Genomic DNA, 22,752 nt, shown 5'->3' with positions numbered 1-22,752 from the left:
TATAATTCACATCTGGCAACCCAAAGAAAATCTAAGGACTTAAAATTTACCTGTCTGCCAAAAGTCCACCCAATGGAATACCAATGAACTGGCCAACATTGTTTATGGTCCCAGCCATATTTAACTTCCATTCTTCGGAGCAAAAGAATCCAAACTGTAAAATTTAAAAACTACGAACTACTTTATTTCATCAGAATGAAATCTTTCACTATCTCACCTCATTCGACACAGTATATTCTTCATCGCGAAATTTAAAGTCTTTGCCACATTTCTCCAATCGCGACGTATTGAAATTTTGAGCAATGCAAAATTCACTGGAGGGAATAGATGTGTATTTTTCGATTGCCTCCTCAAAGATATAACGATTGCATGAATCTAGGGATGAACCTTTTGGGGGAATGGTAAAGTTCACCCAAGGCTCCCAATACTGACTAGTTGCGCTGTCACATTGCGGTACATTACATCTGAAAGTAAATAACACGTATTTTTATTATTAAAGGGTGATTTTTTTTGAGGTTAGGATTTTCATGCATTAGTATTTGACAGATCACGTGGGATTTCAGACATGGTGTCAAAGAGAAAGATGCTCAGTATGCTTTGACATTTCATCATGAATAGACTTACTAACGAGCAACGCTTGCAAATCATTGAATTTTATTACCAAAATCAGTGTTCGGTTCGAAATGTGTTCAAATTTTGACAAATTTTGTTCAGCGATGAGGCTCATTTCTGGTTGAATGGCTACGTAAATAAGCAAAATTGCCGCATTTGGAGTGAAGAGCAACCAGAAGCCGTTCAAGAACTGCCCATGCATCCCGAAAAATGCACTGTTTGGTGTGGTTTGTACGCTGGTGGAATCATTGGACCGTATTTTTTCAAAGATGCTGTTGGACGCAACGTTACGGTGAATGAACACATTTCGAACCGAACACTGATTTTGGTAATAAAATTCAATGATTTGCAAGCGTTGCTCGTTAGTAAGTCTATTCATGATGAAATGTCAAAGCATACTGAGCATCTTTCTCTTTGACACCATGTCTGAAATCCCACGTGATCTGTCAAATACTAATGCATGAAAATCCTAACCTCAAAAAAATCACCCTTTACATGAACTCGGTCACTAAGTACTTCCGTTTAGTTTCTTCCAACAACTTATTTGAATTATTTGCAACGCATTTGTGCACAACCGCTTTACCGTTATATACGTGCAACATAAAGATTAAGGTGGGAAGATTAAAGTGGAGGTGGGGAATTAACCTTCGTGATACACCATTCAGTGCAGTACATACCCATCTCGCCTACGCCTGGCGCTAGTGACTCCTGCATGGGATGTATGGGGATAGCAGTCTAGTCCGGTACTGCTCAGATGGAGCTTTACAACGTGTACTTTTTATACCCACAACAATAGGGAAGGGGTATACTAATCATGTCATTCCGTTAGTAACACCTCGAAATATTTATCTGGGACCCCATAAGGCATATATATTCTGGATCGTCTCGACATTCTGATTCGATCTAGTCATGTCCGTCCGTAGCGGTCGAACGCGTAAAGCTAGCCGCTTGAAATTTTGCACAGATACGTAATATATATGTAGAATTTGCAAATGGGCCACATCGGTTCGGATTCAGATATAGTGTTATAGTATCACCTACTAGTTCCCCTCAACGATAGTGTCTCCCATTATTCCCTTGATAAGAATCGTTCCACATTTTATTATTTCAAACAAATTTCCAAAGAATTGTTTACTTAAATATTAATATTAGCTTTAAACTGCATTTTCTTTTCAGCTGCATTTCCAACAACGAAAATGCAGCAATAAACAAAATTTTAGTATATAAGCCTAGTGAAAAATAAAGAAAGGAAGTTATAATTCCAAACCACACCAAACGTCTTTTTTTTTAGCCAAAGTTTTTCCGCAAATAAAAGTGGCGCAGTCGGTAGGATTCCGCAAAGTCCTATCCAACGTAAAAAATAATAAAACAGATTTTATTGTGCGTGATAGAACTAGGATTTTAATCCTTAGTGCGGTATTCGAAATATCCTTTATAAGATTAAAGGATACACAAATTTTCATGAAGGAAAAAGTATAAAGGATATTAAGAAATATCCCTGTGACTAAAAAATAATAGTGAAAAGAGAGAGGATAAAAAGATTTATTCTTTCAAACACTTGCGACGTACAAATTAGTGGAACCAGAAAGGATATAAAGATCTATCCTTTTGGTGAACATCCTTGTGTCAGAAGAAAACCTAGTGAAAAAAAAGGATATTCCTTCGAACACTATAGTGAATTATAAACTCCAAAGAAACGATATAAATATCCGTACAACATAATTTACAATTTTACGGACTCAAAATTTAACAAAGTTAAAATCAAAAATAAAAAAACTATAAAATATATCCTTAAACATAACTAAAAACCAAACGGAACAAAATAAAAAACTGAGAAATAACAGTACCAACAAGCTAATAAGTTAAAGAACAGTTCATGCCGAGAACTGCACCGTGGAAGACTCTACTACTAAGAAGAAAGTGAACCCGCAATCCTTAGCACCAACAACCAAATTTCAAAGTAAGACTATCTCTAGAAATCTATAATTAAGAATAATTTGTATATTTTATAAGAAAATATTTACCTTTGTGAAAAAATCGTGTAGGAAAATAATTCCCCACAAGCAATTGTCGAAATTTTTTTTTCCCATCTTCTATGAGCGATAGTGACTCATTATCAGAGTACCCATCAGACTTTGAATACGTACCAAGAAGCCCTAATAACGGGTCGACAGCATTAGAACTTGACTCAGGGATTGAATCGAATGATGGATACCTGACTGACGAAAGAACAGAACATTACATTCGTAACATAGGAAGTAACAGAAACAGACGCATTTTGAGAAAGAAACTCAGACAATATTTTAGACGTAATTAAACAAACAAAAAAAACAAAACAGGACTATAGCCCAAAATATAAAGGAAAATCAATAACTAAAATGGCAGAACAGGCCGAAAATCAGATTAACAGACTAACCATAGACCCACTAAAATACTTAAACAACTTACCGGAGTTCTATGGGGATTCAAAAAACTTACAGACTTTTACTACCCTCGTTGACCGAATTTACCCACACTTACGCACATACGACGAATTGTCCCAATTACTTTTCTCCGACATTATAAAGTCCAAACTCAAAGGAAAAGCTAGGCAGGCAATTGAGATAAACTGCCACGCGATTTCATGGACTGACATAAGAAACATGTTGCAAAACAATTTTGGGGACAGACGTTCTAGTGAAGAACTTTTCGACGAATTAAGGAGTGTGACTTTCAGGACGAACACACTAGACTTCTATAATGACGTAAAGGACAAATTGCACAGACTAAACAACAAACTGGTAGTTATACTAGGAGAAGGTGAAGCAACTAGGCAAAGTGCGATTAATAACAAACACACCGCTTTAAACATTTTTAAAAGCAAAATTCCAGAGCCTATGAAATCCATCCTGTTCTGTAGGAACCCAGGAGACTTGGAACAGGCCATGGACATATTATTTCAAGCCGGCTACGCATACACCGGAAACAATGAAAAGAGCACAGCCCAACGCACAATCTAGTAAACGAAAAAACTACCAACAACCACTCCCAAATCACGGAAGAAACCATCAACAACCATTCCCAAATCAAGGAAGAGATTACCAACCACCATTCGTAAACCAAGGAGGAAATTACCAACAACCATTCCCAAATCAAGGAAGAAATCACCAACCACCATTCGCAAACCAAGGAAGAAATTACCAACGACCATTCCCAAACCACGAACGAAATTTCCAAAACCCTTTCCATGCAAACAGACAAAACACTAGAAATCAGCCTGAACCCATGGAAATAGGCACAGCCGAAAATTTTCAGGACAGAGCCTCGACAGGCAATTACCATATATAATGCTAAAAACCAAGTTAGGTCACTTGAGACTGATAGTGGATACTGGAGCCACTAATTCAATTATTAATCCAGGAATTTGTCATCCGAAATGGATACACCAAATAAAACCTCTTGTTATTAAAACTCTCCAACACCAAGTGACCATAACAGAAAAGGCAGTAATTCCAGCATTTCAAGAATTTAATATAACTAGTAATGCGTTAGAGTTTTATGTTTTAAAATTTCACAATCACTATGATGGGTTACTAGGCAACGATATACTTAAAACATACAATACTTGCATAAATTATAAAAACAATTCCATACAAATAAACGGACAGGACATACCAATACTTTTTGACAATAAGAATAGCGAAAATAGAGAAGAAACAAATGACAAACCAATATTTTTTGAAGAACAATATAACAAAAATTTAAGTAAAATCATGCCCACGCAGAAGGTAGGCGATGATACCAGGGATATGAAGCAATATCATGGCTTGGAACAACAAATTAGGACACCTTACCTTACCTTAATTCTGAAGAGAAAAGATGTCTCTTACAGCTAATAAAAAAATACTCTTCAATCTTCTTCCAAGAAAATACTCGATTGAGTTTTACCAACGTTATAAAGCATAAAATTCGGACAAGAAACAATGTTCCAATAATTAGTAAATCCTATAGATATCCTTACATACATAAAGAAGAAGTCGAAGGACAGATACAAGAAATGTTGCAAAATAATATAATAAGGCATAGCAATTCGCCTTATTCTGCCCCTATTTGGATTGTGCCAAAAAAAGCCGATGCAAGTGGGAAGAACAAATGGAGACTTGTCATTGATTACCGTAAATTAAATGAGGACACAATCGACGATAAGTACCCCATACCTAACATTGACGAAATACTCGACAAACTGGGAAGATGCCAGTATTTTACAACACTTGACCTCGCAAAAGGATTTCATCAGATTGAAATCGAAGAGGAGGACATCCATAAAACTGCCTTCAGTGTGGAAGGAGGCCATTACGAGTTTTTACGAATGCCGTTTGGGCTAAAGACAGCCCCAGCGACATTCCAAAGGTTGATGAACTACGTCCTTAGAGACTATATCAACAAAATCTGTCTGGTTTATCTAGACGATGTGATAATATTTTCTACCTCACTGCAGGAACACATAAATTCAATAAAACTTGTTTTTAACCGTTTGCAAGAAGCCAACCTCAAGGTCCAATTGGACAAGTCGGAATTTTTAAAAAGGGAAACTGAATTCCTTGTCCATGTCGTGACATTAGAAAGTATAAAACCTAACCCAAAAAAAATCGAGTGCATAGTTAACTTCCCCATCCCCAAATCACCTAAACAAATTAAACAATTCCTAGGTTTGACTGGTTATTATCGTAAATTTATAAAAGATTATTCGCTAATAGCTAAACCCATGACAAAGTGTCTTAAAAAGGATGCCAAAATAAACACATCCGATCCAGAATATCAGGAAAGCTTTAATACGCTACGAAACTTACTAATACACGATCCAATCCTCGCTTACCCCGACTTTACTAAGAAATTCACCCTAACAACGGACGCTAGTAACTTTGCCCTTGGAGCGATACTATCTCAAGAAAACCACCCGATTTGCTATGCTAGTCGTACCCTAAATGAACACGAGATCAATTACAGTACGATAGAAAAAGAAATTCTAGCAATTATTTGGGCCACAAAATACTTTCGCCCATACCTTTTCGGACGCAAATTCATAATCGAGACAGATCACAAACCGTTAACATGGCTCTTTTCAATTAAAGAACCCAACTCAAAACTAGTCAGACGGAGGCTCAAGCTGTCAGAATTCGATTATGAGATTAAATACAAAAAGGGAACAAAAAACAGTAATGCAGATGCATTATCAAGGATCGAAAAGGAAATTGTCGAGATCAATTCATTAGAAAACATCCAACCCATTTTTATTTAAAAACCAACTCATCGTAAAAAAAATTCATTCCGGATCAGCACGGATAAAAACCGAAAACATCTTTCAGAATATTAGAAAAACCGTAACAATAAAAGAACTAGATAAAGAATATGCAATTATGATTTTAAAAACCCACTGTCACCCAACACAAATAAATGCAGTTCTGATAGACAATGAATTTTACGACACTTTCAGAGACACTTGTAGGGAATTCTTTTCAAATAATAACGGATTCAAATTAATCAGGACTTTTAGAAAACTAGACGATATAGAAGACGAACTCCAACTAACAAACATAATTGAGGAAGAACATCTAAGCAAAAATCACAGAGGCATTCAGGTAGTGTTCGAGGAACTAAAAACAAAAATTTATAACCCCAAACTTAAATTAAGGATAACCCAGTTTATTAACATTGCGAAATATGCACATTGGAAAAGTATGACAGAAGACCACATAGACTACCTTACAAACTAACGGAAATACCCACAAAACCTAGGGAAATATTACACTTAGACGTTTTCTATACACTAGAGAAACAACTTTACTTAACTATAATCGACAAATTTTCAAAACACGCCACAGCATACAAAATTAATGGAAGATCATGGATAGAGTTTAAATCAAAATTAATGCATATACCAGCACATTTGGAAGAATAGAAAAAATTGTTGTTGACAATGAGTTAGGATTTAAAGCTATTCCGATTCAAGAATATTTAAGGAAAGAGAACATTAATATACACTACACATCAAACAGTAACCATACATCCATCGCAGATATCGAACGACTTCACAATACATTGAACGAACACTTAAGATTACTACGACATGACGAGCAATCCAAAGACGAAACGACAGAGGAAAAAATATCACGTATCATTGGATTTTATAATAATACGATTCATAGCACCACACAAATCAAACCAATAGACTTTATAAATGACAAAGTACATGAGGATAAATATCCCGAAATACATGATCTAATGTTAAAGAAGAAACATAACTATATTAATAAACTTAACAAAAATAGAACCGATATAGTGATAGAGGAAGGTACTAACTATATAAGAGAAATCCGAGAGGGTAAAAATCATAGGAGGTACAGAAAGATAGAATCTAAGAAAGTCGATGAAGATCATATTGAAAACACAAAAACAGGGCATAAATATTACAAAGCACATATAAGACCTCAAAAGAAATACCAAGACAAGAATAACCTTAAAATTAAAGCAAAATCTAGATAATTACCATCCCCTTTCAGATGATTAACTGGATCATAATAATGGTTGCATTTACTACAGCAACCAAGGCCCAAACCCTCGACATACAAGACCTATCAACCAATAACGGATACATACCAATCAAGACAGGAGAAACCAAAACTATTGAACACTATACCAAGATATTACATATAATAAACACCACAGAATACGAACGAACATTAGAAATAATCAAAACTAATATTGGCATTTTAAAAACATCAAATACCGAATCAAAAAGGTTACTAGATACAGTAAACAAAAATTTTATGCTATTAAAGGCAAAAATAGAAAACCTCAACCCACATTTTCGAAAGAAACGGGCTCTCTTAAATATCCTAGGCAAAGGCTTAAAAACTATTGCTGGCACAATGGACAGCGACGACGAAAAACAAATTAATGAGACCCTTCAGCTGCTGCGAGCGAACGATAACAATTTAACAGACAAAATTAATAACTTAACGTATATAAGCAATATAATGAACTCTCAAATCCAGAATATAACCAATCACATAAACTACCAGCAGAACATTATTGGAAACTACTTAACGAAACTCAAAAATATTATAGGGAATAAAATCTCAACCATGGAAGAAGAAATAACCTTTATAGAACACATATACCAGATCAACAACGATATCTCACTTTTACGGCAATATGTGGATGACATCGGACAAATTATCAGTTACACCAACATTAAAGTAACCATAGCACTCCACGATAACAACGTTATCATAATTCTTTCCATTCCACATTTTTCAAAAGATCCTCTATCCACGGTAACATTCGTACCAATCCCTGATAAGAATAACAGATCCATACAGCTTAATTATTCTGACGTACTCATAGATCTAGAAAGTAACGTTTATAGTACTTACATTAAAGATAACCTGAAAAGAAACCTAAATAAAATCGAAGACAATTGCTTGAACAACATACTAAAATTCGAGGAAGCTAATTGTAAAATGCAACCATCAAATAAACAAGAAGTAACCGAATTCATTCCGGGAATACTAATTCTTAAAAACTTTAACAATAAAATAACTCATAACTGTAACAAAGCCAAAGTGAGAATTACCGGGAACTTTTTGATCAAATTCGAAAATTGTGAAATAAACACATTAAATAAAAGTTTTACGAATATTAAAATAAAAATACAAAGATAAATTTATCCTACCAAACCTTATAACAAAAATTAAAGAAAATAGTAACACAACTCTAGCCGACATAAAAATTGAATCATTATATTTAAAACAAATAGAATATGAAGAAACATTGAAACAAGCATTGTATAAAGATAAGAACACAAAAATTATAAGTTTTGTCATCGATGTCTCTATTATTGTATCAATTTGTATCTTAGTTATTTTTATATACATCATTAAGAATAAGAACACATACGTAACAAGAGTACAATTAAAAGATGAAAATATTATAAACAATGGAATAAGAATAATATAGTTTCGTCGGAGCCTCAAACTAGCGGTGGGGGTGTTATAGTATCACCTACTAGTTCCCCTCAACGATAGTGTCTCCCATTATTCCCTTGATAAGAATCGTTCCACATTTTATTATTTCAAACAAATTTCCAAAGAATTGTTTACTTAAATATTAATATTAGCTTTAAACTGTATTTTCTTTCCAGCTGCATTTCCAAATGCAGCAATAAACAAAATTGCAACAATAAGAATTGTTCTACAACGAAAATGCAGCAATAAACAAAATTTTAGTATATAAGCCTAGTGAAAAATAAAGAAAGGAAGTTATAATTCCAAACCACACCAAACGTCTTTTTTTTAGCCAAAGTTTTTCCGCAAATAAAAGTATATAGCTCAAGTATAAACCGATCTCCCAATTTGACTTCTTGAACCCCTGGAAGCTACAATTTTCGTCCGATTTCGCTAATTTTGTTGTGACTTCCAACAACTGCGCCAAGTACGGTTCAAATCGGTTTATAACCTGATATAGCTCCCATATAAACCGATCTCCCAATCTCTGGAAGCCGCAGATTTTATTCGATTTGGCTGAAGTTTTGGGAATGAAATGTTCATTCGTGATACCAAGTCATCCAAGGCATTGTACAGTGGGACAAAAACGAAAACAACTAGTTATAAATATACCGCGTGAGAACTGGTAGAAATATCTCTTTGAAATTTAGAATTGTTAGAGCTGAGGTGTTAGCGAGATCGTGTCCAAAACTTCAAGGCCCTAGGTTGTTCGGGCCAGAGAACATCATAAGACCCAATATGTGACACTCAATAGACACTTATGTTTTATTTCGCATGCCACTCAAAAATTAAGTTAGAACTTAATTTTTAAATTACAACTTAAGCTAATATGTCACCTTAAAATTAAGTTATAACTTAATTTTTTAGTTATATGTAACTAGTTTTTGTGATGGCATTCAAAATAAATATAATTTTCTATTGAATGTCCTTCATAAGTGTGCCAAAAATCTATGGGTACCCAATATTGGGTCTTATGCAGTTCTCTGGTCCGGGCACCTTTTGGCAGGCCTCAAGGTTGGCCACCTCGGTATTTCGAAAAATTTTTGGGGCTGCCAAATCTTCGTTTGTGGTTCGATTTCGAAATTTTTGCTTGATAGTGTTCAAAAATCCCTACAAAAAGTCCGATTGAGGTCTACAATATCTCCACTGGTTTCGGCTATATTCGGTTTTAATTTTTTTTTTAACTTTGATCATCGCTTTTATGTATGACTAGCTGGACAGGGCCCGCTCCGCTGCGCCTTCTTTTACTTTATATGGAACAAAATTTTCTTTGCAATAGTTATTTTCGACAATTAAAGAGCTTTTAGTGAAATACCATGCTACGAAAATAGTATATCGCTTGAAAAACAGTTTAGCAATATAAGTGCCTTTATCTGAATCCCATATGATCTTTATTGGTCTACGAATTTAATTTTGGATGTACGATGTACTCCATTCTTAAAATTTTTATTTCAGCACGATATTCTCCTGATGTCTGATTTAGGGGTGTTTTCGGGGGTGAGCTCGTCCCCCATACACTTAGCCCTGAAAAAATATCAGCATCGTGCTTTTCTCTCAAATACCATTTATTTAAAGCCCCACATTGGCATAGACGGTAAAAATGCCCGATCTAGGGGTGTTTTGGGGATTGGGGTGGTCCCCGGGAAAATATATCAGCAAAGTTCGATATCAAATTCGTTTTCTAATCTCATTTATACTCCTTATTGCAAAAGTCAGTCCGGTTTGGGACATCGGCCCCAAAAACTATATTATATTACGTTTCACTCTCCTTAAGATCCAAACGTCCTATTTGGGGGTTGTTATGGTGGTGGGTCGTCCCCAAGACAGTTGGTTCCTAATGTTGATATCAGATACGTGGTCTACTCCCAAATACCTTCAATTTGAGCCCCATATTTCCACAGTCGGCAACATGACCGGCTTTGAGGGTGTTTTGGGGGATGGGCGGCCACTCAGTGAGTTGGCCTTGATAATATATATCGGATTCGTATTCTACTCGAAAAACCCTCTTATTCGAGCCTCATATTGCAATAGTCAGCAAATACTTCCTATTTGGGTGGTGTTGTAGGGGTGGGGTGGCGCCATAAACACCTTTCCCGAATATTGATATCCGATTCGTGCTTTACTCCCAAAGACCTTTCATTTGGGCCCCATATTGTTATCGTCGTAAATTTGTCCCAATCGGGGGATGTTTTTGGGGAAAGGCGGCCCCCAAACACTTGGTCCATTGTTTGGATATCAAATTCGTATTCTACACTAAAATACCTTTTATTTGAGCCCCATATTCCCATGGTCAGTAAATAAGTCCTGTTTGGTGGGTGTTTTGGGTCGTATTCCACTCGCAAATCCCTTTAATTTGAGTCGCATATTGCCATGATCGGTAAATATGTCCGATTTAGGGGTGTTTTGGAGGTTGGAGTGGTCCCCTAACACTTGGTCCGACAATTGGATATCAGATACGTTTTCTTATCCTAAATATCTTTCATTTGAGTCCCATATTGTCGTGATTGGTCTAAATATATGTTTGGTAGGTTTTAGGGTGGGGCGGCCCCCCTAGGTACCCCATCCGAAATTTGGATACCAAATTTTAATTTTTAGGGTACTATATGAGAGCACACAAAATTTCGCTTAAATCGCACCACCCGTCTCCGAGATCTGGCGTTTCTAAAAATTAGGGTAAGGGGGAGGGTCCGCCCCCCTTCAAATATGAAAAAATTTAGTACCCTATTTTCACCACGGGATCATTATGCATCACCTGTGAAAATTTCAAGAAAATCGGTTCAGCCGTTTCTGAGTCTATAAAGAACACACAAACCTACAAACAAACAAACTTACAAACAAACACAAATTGATTTTTATATATAAGATATATGATTTATTTGAACCCCATATTGCCATTGGCCTCAAATTGTATATCAAATTCTTTTTCTAATCTTATTTGAACTCCTTATTGCAAAAGTCACCAAATATGTCCGGTTTGGGGTATTGGCACTAAAAACTATGAATATTTAGTTCCACTCTCTTTAAGACCCAAATTGTCGTGGTGAGAAAATAAGTCCCATTTGGTGGTTTTTATGGTGGTGGGACGTCCTCTAGACAGTTGGTCCCAAATGTTGATATCAGATACGTGATCTTCTCCCAAATACCTTTAATTTGAGCCCCATATGTCCATAGTCGGCAAACATGACCGGCTTGGGGGGTGTTTTGGCGGATGGGAGGCCACTCAGTTAGTTGGCCTCGAAAATATATATCGGATCCGTGTTCCACTCTAAAAACCCTCTTATTTGAGCCTCATATTCTTCTTTACTCTCAAAGACCTTTCATTTGAGCCCCATATTGCTATGGTCGTAAATTTGTCCCCATTGTGGGGATGTTTTTGGGGAGAAACGGCCCCGTAAACACTTTATATAAGCCCCATGGTCAGTAAATAAGTCCTGTTTGGGGGGGTATTTTGGGGAAAGGGTGGACCCCCAGAAACGTGGTCCCACGTTTGGATATCAGATTCGTATTCTACTCGCAAATACCTTTCATTTGAGTCCCATATTGCCATGGTCGATAAATAAGTTCGATTTAGGGGTGTTTTGGTTGGGGTGGTCCCCCTAATACTTGGTCCGACAATTGGATATAAGGTACGTTTTCTTATCCTAAATACCTTTCATTCGAGTCCTATATTGAAGTGATTGGTGTAAATATATGTTTGGTAGGTTTTAGGGTGGGGCGGCCCCCTAGGTACCCCATCCGAAATTTGGATACCAAATTTTTATTTTTAGGGTACCATATGAGAGCACACAAAATTTCGCATAAATCGCACTACCCATCACCGAGATCTGGCGCTTCTGAAAATTAGGGTAAGGGGAAGGTTTAGATATCAAAAAATATAGTACCCTATTTTCATCACGGGATCATTATGTACCATCTGTGAAAATTTCAAGAAAATCGGTTCAGCCGTTTCTGAGTCTATAAGGAACACACAAATTGATTTTTATATATAAGACTAGCTGAGCCCGGCCCGCTCTGCTTCGCCCGATTATGCTATGTTGGAGAGAAGTTCTTTAAATTTTAACATTTCTGTGTAATTGTAGTTGAAAATGTATTCCAATTTCCCTATGGATTTTTCTACACTCAAGTACCTCTTATTTAAACCCCACATTGCAATGGTCAGTAAAAGTCCTTCTTGGGGTGTGGTGAACCCCCAGACACTTGGTCCCAAAAGTGAATTTCGTGCTCCATTCCCAAAGATTTTTCATTTAAGATCCATATTGCCATGATCGGTAAATACGTCCAATTTGAGGGGTTTTATAGTGTTGGGGTGACCCACGAAACATTTAGTTCCGCAATTGGATATCAGATTCGTTTCCTACTCTCAAATACCTTTAATTTGAGTCCCATATTGTAGTGGTTGGTCTATAAATCCGTTTGCCGGGTTTTGGGGGTGGGCGGCTCTCCTAGCCATCCCACCCCAGAATTTGATACCAAATTTTGTGCTTTTAGATCCTTCCTATATTCCTATATCCATATCTGGACCGATCTGGGCCAACTTGACGAAGGATGTCGAAGGGCCTAACACAACTCACTGTCCCAAATTTCAGCAAAATCGGATAATAAATATGGCTTTTATGGGCCTAAGACCCTAAATTAGAAGATCGGTCTATATGGCAGCTATATCCAAATCTGGACCGATCTGAGCCAAATTGACGAAGGATGTCGTAGGGCCTAACACAACTCACTGTCCCAAATTTCAGCAAAATCGGTATAAAAATGGGTATAAAAATAAAATACCATTTTGTACGTTTTAGTACCAAAATGAACGAATACCAAAAAAAATCTTCTAGTCGCCCGGTAGGTAGTGCCCAGATGTAACACTATTCCGAAATCAAAGTTTTTCGAAACTCTTTTCAATTTGTGCCCAAAATCACAATTTTAGCCCTCTCCGTTCGAGCTGGGCAAACATTTACCATTTCGTACTTCTGGGTTTCCTTGAGTAACTTAACGTACCGATATCACCAAACCCTGCCTTATATCGTACCTACGTCCCAGGACCATCATTCGTGCAAGATTTCATGACTCTAGCTTTAGACGTTTGATCCAGGCAGTGATCAGTCAGTTATCCAGTCAGTCAATCACTCGACTCTTTTATATAAAAAGATGGCATACGCCCGGTTGTTCGCTGCCCCCGATTGTACAACCAATATCAAGGTGTAACTGTATCCCAATTTTTAGGGCTTTAGCCTCATCCGAAAACAAAGTAATATTTTGTAAGTTTTAGTGCCCAAATGTATGAATTTCAAAGAATCCTCTAATTGCCCGATATATACTGTCAAATTGTAACTGTATCCCAATTTTGTGGGCTTTAACTCAATCCGTTCTTAAAGTAGCCATTGAGTGGAGCGGACGTGTTTTCATCTCGCTCCTCAAATAAAAATATCCGTAACTTAGAATAGGTACTACCTATTACGAAAAAATTTTAAAGCCTTTTTCGAGAAGGGTCAAAATGAACTCCAAAGACCCAACAGCTGCGGTGGTTGAGTCAGACCGCAGCATGTTGTCCTACCCTCCAATAGGTATGTGTGCCTTGGAACCTGTAGTCGAGAATAATGTTTCAAGCGCAAAACTAGTCGTCAGACTAATTATTGAGAAAGTGACAGATAAACCAGCCTTTATGTGAAGGTGTTGTTACCGACTCGGATTCAGACAACGACAGTGTCAATGAAACAGTCATCGCAGCCGAATCGAGAGATGAAAGCAGTGGGATGACGGCAGAGGTGAGCAATGGCTTTGCTAAGCTCACAAGCAGTCCGGGAAAGCGATCCGGTGCACGACGAGGGATACAGAGGAGTATGTACCGACAGCGCAATCTCGGGCGAAAGTGCAGGATCCTGGAAGGGATAGAACTGATATTCCAAGCACTTCTACGGAAGCAGGAAAAAATAGATATCCCGAAGAGCAAACACTGTTAAAATACTGAAGAAGAAAAAGAGCTCCTCGCTTTCAAATACTCTGGGAAGACCAGTTCAGACCAGTTCAACAGAGATTATATGACTTATGCAGTCGTCGATATCGGCTGTGCATCCGGTGGAATTCCACTAGATCGTCGGTCCCAGGTGAGGCATTTGGTAAACGAATGGTTTATCGAACATGTATTGAACCCTGAAGGGGGTCCACCCATACGAATTATGAGCTGTGAGTATAAAGGGGACATCTAAACGCTGCGTTTTGCGTTAGCGGAATGTGTTGATACCGTAAAAAAGCTCGTTGGATGAATCCACACTCCCTGGGGCACAAAGTTTAACCTTTTGAGAAAGGTGGACATCCCCCAGCTCACACAGGCGACGGTCTTCATTAAGGATGTGGGCCGCGAAATCGTGACGGAGCGTATGATGGAAGTCTTAAACAAGCAAAACCAAGAGTTGGTCGAGGAGAAATAGGAGGTTTTCCACAGGGAGTAGACGGTTGAAGGAACTCTCTTTGTGGTGGGCATTAATCAAGTCTCCGCTACAAGTTTGTCTAAGACTAACGACATGTCATACTATGAGGCCATGGCCGTCTTCTTCAAGATTGGGAAGACTAGGATAGGCAAATATCCTCATATTGAGCCATCAGGCGGTGCAGTGGCGGGACACTCAATAACGCCTAACTGATAAAGGGCCGAAGACGAGATTATCACCGACTCTCTCAACATTGGGAAGACCAGGATAAGTAAAGATCCTTATACTAAAACATCAGGCAGTGCAGGGGCGAGGGACCCAACACAGCCTAATGAACAGGGACCCGACGACGAAATCATCAACAACTTTCTTGAGATTAGGAAGACTAGATTGGATAAAGACCCTAATGCTGAAACATCAAGCAGCGCGGTGGCAGAGAACTCAATGCCGCCTAACGCACAAGTAGCCGACGATGAGACCATAATCTACTCCCAAGATACCCATTTACACAAGATTTGGAAGGCTAGTATAGGCAAAGATCCTAATATTGGAAAATCCGGCAGTGCAGGGATGGTAAACTCAATCCAGCCTAACGAACAGGAACCCGATAATGGAACCATTACCGACTTTCTCAAGACACGGAAGACTAGGATATGCAAAGATCCTAATATTAAAATACCAGACTGTGCAGTGACGAGAAACTCAATGCAGCCTAAAGAACAGGGAGCAGACGATGTGACCATCACCCACTCCCAAGAAGCCAATCTAATTCAGAACTAATGATGGAGGTCATCCAGATAAATCTCCACCCGAACGAGACAGATACTCACGCTCTGATACAGAAAATCAGCAAGGGCAATATTCATATTGCCTTAATTAAGAAGCCATGGACGACCCGGAATAAAGTTTCTGGACTGAACCATATCAACTACCAATTTTTCTATGCTAACACTGGTACTAGGCTAAGGACCTGCGTTATTTCACATAAAAACTAAAATTATATATTTTCCCCAGAGTTCTGAACGTCGGATGCAACAGTGATGAGACAGGGAGACGGTGGAACATACCTGGAATCACTTTATCTGTCTTTCGACTCTCCGACACCGCCACCCATCGGAGCTGCAACGATTGGTGAGGAAAGCAAAACAGACAGGAAATGAGGTACTAATAGAGTGCGATACAAACTCTCACCACAGAAGTACCAACATTAATAAGCGGGGCCAAGCCCTGGCAGATTTCTTGAATACCAACGATCTAATAACACTTAACATTGGTAACACCCCTACCTTTGTTAATAGGATTAGGGAGGTTGTTTTAGATGTGACAATATGCTCGAAAAATTGAATCGATGAGGTTCAGGATTGGAGGGTTTCAATAGAGAATTCTTTCTTAGACCATCGCTGCATGGCCAGCGCCGAATCCAATAAGCTTCCGTAATAAGTTGAAAACCAACTGGCCAATATTTGGAAGACTACACAGAAGAAGACTTGGACAAGAAAATTAAGATTGCCCAAGCGTAAGAGACATTGACAATGTGAACAGGATTACGACTGCACTAGTGGAGTCTTTCGAAGATAGTTTTCCTCTTAGGGAATGAAATCCCCCAAGAAAAACCCTGGATGACCGGGGAGATTCGAAACATTCGAAAGAGGTCCGCAAACTTTATAACAGAGCACGTCGTAAAAAAGCGTAAGTATATTGGGATGTATATTACACATGTCTCAAGGAATACAATAAGATTACCAGAGCGGCAAAACCTGCCTCCTGGAAGCTATTCTGCGAACAGGTCGATACCATTAATTACGCCGCCAAGATGAAAAAGATTCTCTCAAAAACCCATGTCCAAATTGAAACGTTAGTAGACGACATGGAAGTGAGTGTAGAAACAATAGAGGACATGTTCAGGATTTTGATGAAACGCATTTTCCGCAGGAAACGCCGGGACCCACGGAGACACCGAGATCTCGAATTATGAGGTTGATCGAAGACTTATCGTAACGGAATTTGTGGTCAAGGAAGCCTTGAGGAACTTCAAACCATTTACGTCACCCGGACCTGATGGAATATTTTCGGCGTTACTACAGATGGAAGCAGACTATCTGGCGCCCCACCTGGCCACTATTTTCACAGCGTGCTTAGAATTTGCATATACTCCGAAAGCCTGGCAAGAGGCAAGGGTGGTGTTTATACCCAAGCCCTGCAAGGCAAGTTATGCGACACCAAAGGCCTACAGACCCATAAGCCTTACGTCTTTTCTACTCAAAACCATGGAACATATTGTGGACAGCATGATAAAGAATAGTACATCCAGCGAACTGCTCAAATACAAACAGGGGGGGCATTTTATCACCGCTCCTTTGGGTGACCACCACAAATAATCTATTACGGATGCTGAATGAGGAGGGTTTTGAACATGTCTGCTATGCAGACGATGTTATAATACTTCTTAGGGGTAAGGATCCGAACCAGCTATGCAGAAGAGGCGAAAGAATATTGCATATGACATATGACTTGGCTAAATCCAGGGATCTCAATGTTAACCCAGAGAAGACTGAAATACGCCTGTTCACGAGGAAGGCAAAGTAAGGCCAATTTGACGCACCACGTTTCCTCAACAAAACGATTTCGATATCTGACAAGGTAAAATACTAAGGTGTGATCTTGGATAGGAAACTTAATTGGAAATGTCACATTCAGGAGCATACTGAGAAGGCTCACAGGTGTTGGACACTATGTAAACGGGCTTCAACTAGGGCCTGAATCTGAGGATAGTTCACTGGCTCTATAGTGTCACGACTATACCAATACTTACTTACGCCTCAGTAGTCTGGTGGATTGCGATGGAGAAAAAGTACAACGTTAGGACCATACAACAAGTTCAGAGAATATTTTGTCTTGGCATAGGTGGAGGGATGAAGACCACGCCCACTAGGGCACTAGAGACTATTCTAGATATCCAATCCTTTAACATACAGGTAAAATGTGAGGCAGCTATTGCGGCTATGAGACTTAAGGCGATGGATTGAGGATGGGCGCAGCTCATACCATAGCGGTATAATCTAGGCGACGATAGGAAACCCGGAAGAAAGGGAAGAGGTTTTCGATCGAATACCTGAGACGACACTTAAGGTCGAGTGCGAGGCACTGCTGCCAGCGGCACAGTCTTGGACAGACGGAACCCTGGTACTACCGTCTGGAAGATCATGTCACACGGATGGATCAAAGCTAGAGGACAGAGTGGGATTGGGGGTCTACATTGATAACCCAGGAACTGAGATCTGTTTTAGACTGCCTGACCATAATACGGTCAAACAGGCGGAGATCGGGGCGATCACGGAATGCGTGAGGTGGTGTGGTACTAACGCGAAGACGTCGAGTGTGAACGGACAATAAAATGGCCATAAGGGCAATAACAACCAGGAGGGTAAGGTCACGAACAGTCTTGCAGTGTAGGAAGAAGATTAACGCCTTCTCTGAGGATGGCACAATCCGCTTCGTTTGGTTGTCGGGTCAAAACGGAGTAAGGGGGAATGAAATGGCAAACTATTTGGCAGTTAAAGCCAGAGAACTGCCGTCGATAAACTTGGTTAACCCGAAGTCTTTCGGGCCGATACCAGACATGAACCAAATTAGGGGAGTAATGTGAAAAACAATTAAGGATTTTGTTAGGAGAACGGAATTCCAAACTTTTCTGTTTTCGAGGTTATTTTTTAGTTTGAGAGCGCACAACAAGCCGATTACTGGCTTAGATATTTGTCAATAGTGGCATGGGGCGGATTAATATTCAACCTAACCTAACTCAATCCGCAAAGAAAGTACCAGTTTGTGCGTTTTAGTACTTGAATGTACGAAAAAACTTTCTAGTCGCCCATTCTGTATCTCAAACTTTCAGGCTTTAGCTCTATCAGTAAATATATGATATTTAGCTCAATTCGTAGAAAAAGTAAAATTTTGCCTGTTTTATACCTAAAGGTACCAATATCAAAAAAATTGCCAAGTCGCCCGATATATACTGCCAAGGTGTGTCTGCATTCCAAATTTTTTAGCTTAATCTCAATTTGTAAAGAAAGTATCATTTTGTACGTTTTAGTACCTAAATGTTACTGTTAAGGATGGGGGGTATACTAATTTCGTAATTCTGATTGTAACTACTCGAAATATTCGTCTGAGACCCATAAAGTATATATATTCTTGATCGTCGTGAAATTTTATGTCGATCTAGCCATGTCCGTCCGTCTGTCCATCCGTCCGTCCGTCTGTCTGTCGAAAGCACGCAAACTTCCGAAGGAGTAAAGCTAGCCGCTTGAAATTTTGCACAAATACTTCTTACTAGTGTTGGTCGAATGGTATTGTAAATGGGCCATATCGGTCCATGTTTTGATATAGCTGCCATATAAACCGATCTTGGGTCTTGACTTCTTGAGCCTCTAGAGTGCGCAATTCTTATCCGATTGGGACGAAATTTTGCACGACGTATTTTGTTATGATATCCAACAACTGTGCCAAGTATGGTTCAAATCAGTTCATAACCTGATATAGCTGCCATATAAACCGATCTTGGGTCTTGACTTCTTGAGCCTCTAGAGTGCGCAATTCTTATCCGATTGGGACGAAATTTTGCACGACGTATTTTGTTATTATATCCAACAACTATGCCAAGTATGGTTCAAATCGGTTCATAACCTGATATAGCTGCCATATAAACCGATCTGGGGTCTTGACTTCTTGAGCCTCTAGAGTGCGCAATTCTTATCCGATTGGAATGAAATTTTGCACGACGTGTTTTGTTACGATATCCAACAACTGTGCCAAGTATGTTTCAAATCGGTTCATAACCTTTAATAGCTGCCATATAAACCGATCTTGGGTCTTGACTTCTTGAGCCTCTAGAGTGCGGAATTCTTATCCAATTTGAATGAATTTTTGCACGAGGTATTTCGTTATGATATTCAACAACTGTGTCAAACATGTTTCAAATCAGTTCATAACCTGATATAGCTGTCATATAAACAGATCTGGGGACTTGACTTCTATCCGATTTGGCTGAAATTTCGCAAGACGTTTTTTATTGTTACTTTCAACAACTATGTCAAATAAAGTACAAGTCGGTTCATAACCTGATATAGCTGCCATATAAACCGATCTGGGATCTTGACTTCTTGAGCCTCTAGAGGTCGCAATTATTATCCGATATGCCTGAAATTTTGTACGACGGATTCTCTCATGACCATTAACATACGTATTTATTATGGTCTAAATCGGTCTATAGGCCGATACAGCTCCCATATAAATCGATCTCTCTATTTTACTTCTTGAGCCCCCAAAGGGCGCAAATCTTATTCGAATTAGCTGACATTTTACACAGGTCTCCAACATATAATTTAATTGTGGTCCAAACCGGACCATATCTTGATGTCGCTCTTATAGCAGAGCAAATCTTTTCTTAAATCCTATTTTTTCCCTAAGAAGAAATGCCGGGAAAAGAACTCGACAAATGCGATCCATGGTGGAGGGTATATAAGATTCGGCCCGGACGAACTTAGCACGCTTTTACTTGTTCTTTCTGCGGAATAGACGTTTCTCCTCTCTCCTTTTCTCCCGATACCTCTCCTTCATCTGGCGCGTTGCTACTCATTGCGGGGTTGCTCTATATGCCGCATTCTTGGCTTCAGTAGCATCTCGACACTCTTGGTCGTACCATGGGTTTTTTTGAGGAGGCTTCCGGTACCCAAGTACGGATTTCGCGGCATTTTCCATGGAGTGGGCAATAGTTTGCCACTGCGCCATTATATCATCGGAACATGGAGTGCTTTCATCAAGCAGTTGGGTCAGTCGAGTGGAATATGCCGCTGCCATTTGTTGTGTCTGCAGCTTTTCAATGTCCAGCTTCCGTGCAGTGTCAGATCGTACTTTCCTCGCCATGTTCAATCGGGTGCGAACCTTTGCTGCAAGAAGGTAATGATCCGAATCTATATTCGCTCCACGGATCGATCGTACATCTAACACGCTGGATGAATGCCTTCCATCTATCACAACGTGATCAATTTGGTTTCTCGTGTTTTGATCGGGTGACAGCCATGTGGCTTTGTGGATATTTTTATGTTGAAATCTGGTGCTACTGACCACCATGTTTTTTACCGCGGCGAATTCTATCAGCCTCAACCCATTACTGGACGTTATTTCGTGGAGGCTAAACTTTCCGATTGTTGGAGCAAAAATGTCTTCCTTCCTTATCTTCGCATTAAAATCTCCAAGAACGATTTTAATATCATGGGCGGGGCAGCGGTTATATTCTCTCTCTAGGCGCTCGTAGAAAATATCCTTGGTATGCTCGTCTTTGTCTTCCGTCGGGGCATGGGCACAAATAAGACTGATGTTGAAGAATTTTGCTTTTATGCGGATTGTGGCTAGCCTCTCATCCACCGGAGTAAAGCTGGAAACTAGGTGTTTCAGTCTTCGACTAACAACAAATCCGCAGCCAAATTCTTGCCTCGTGTTATGGCAGCTATAGTATAGTTCGTCACCGTTTGGTGTTGTAGTGACGCCATTCCCAGTCCATCGCACTTCCTGTAAGGCGGTTATGTCTGCCTTGTACTTCTCTAATACATCCGCCAGCGCGTATACTGCACCTTCTCTATAAAGAATGCGGACATTCCAGGTGCAGATCCGCAAATCATGGTCCTTTTTTCGTTTGCGTGGGTCGTCAACGTTGGGGGGTCCGTTTTTACTATTCCTTTGTTTTTCATAGTAGTTCTATGTTTTCCGGGGGCGGGTTACTGGCCCAGCGCCCCAACCACATGGGTTTGTAGGATTGCATGTATCCCTCGTTGTGGCGAGCCGGTTGCTCCAAGATCCGACGCTCGCCGCCAGCCGCCCCTAACCTGGGAACAGACGCTGATGTTGGTCATTGGTTATTTGAAGACGCCAATAACTCGCCTTGTCATCTCGAGTATCATTGGCACTCAGTATTTAGTTAAGAGCCAGTGCCACCTGACTCCTCACTGAGACTCTCCTCTCGAAAATCGCTGACTGCTCGCGGCCGCATTTGCAGCTACTCCGAAAAAAACGGAGCTTTCCACCATCCGCAACCTGTGGACGCGCCCGGTAGCTTTCAGCTAAGCTTCCCGTGATAACGATGGACACCACACAAGTCGAAGCTCAAAGTTCCAGCCTGTATGGTGCTCATAGTCATCCCGTATCGGCCGGGATAGGTTTAGATAGGCGTAAATACCCAATGATTGGGTATATATTGGGTAAATACCCAAAAATACCTTTTTTGGGAACTTAAAAATTTTCAAACATTTCGGTAATTTAAATAATTTTCCAAACAATTTTTGATGATTTCTTATTTTGTATACCCTCCACCATAAGATGGGGGATACACTAATTTCGTCATTCTGATTGTAACTACTCCAAATATTCGTCTGAGACCCCATAAAGTATATATATTCTTGATCGTCGTGAAATTTTATGTCGATCTAGCCATGTCCGTCCGTCTGTCCGTCCGTCCGTCCGTCTGTCTGTCGAAAGCACGCTAACTTCCGAAGGAGTAAAGCTAGCCGCTTGAAATTTTGCACAAATACTTCCTATTAGTGAAGGTCGGTTGGTATTGTAAATGGGCCATATCGGTCCATGTTTTGATATAGCTGCCATATAAACCGATCTTGGGTCTT

General features: G+C 39.4%; 1 protein-coding gene across 2 annotated transcripts in view; it reads right to left on the bottom strand.

Moving 5' to 3' along the window:
* The window catches only part of LOC106094058 (organic cation transporter protein), a 47,652-nt gene that overhangs the window by 2,868 nt on the left and 22,032 nt on the right, over positions 1 to 22,752 (bottom strand). For both annotated transcript variants that reach the window (XM_059360880.1, XM_059360881.1), the window contains exons 2-3: positions 218 to 464; positions 51 to 154 (exon numbers count right to left, since the gene is read on the bottom strand). In XM_059360880.1, coding sequence (XP_059216863.1) covers positions 51 to 154; positions 218 to 464 — 351 coding nt within the window. The remainder of the gene's footprint in view (positions 1 to 50; positions 155 to 217; positions 465 to 22,752) is intronic.

This window comes from Stomoxys calcitrans, chromosome 1, assembly GCF_963082655.1.
Source record: "Stomoxys calcitrans chromosome 1, idStoCalc2.1, whole genome shotgun sequence".
NCBI classification, from domain to species: Eukaryota; Metazoa; Arthropoda; class Insecta; order Diptera; family Muscidae; genus Stomoxys; species Stomoxys calcitrans.
This window is presented reverse-complemented; position numbering and strand designations above follow the sequence as displayed.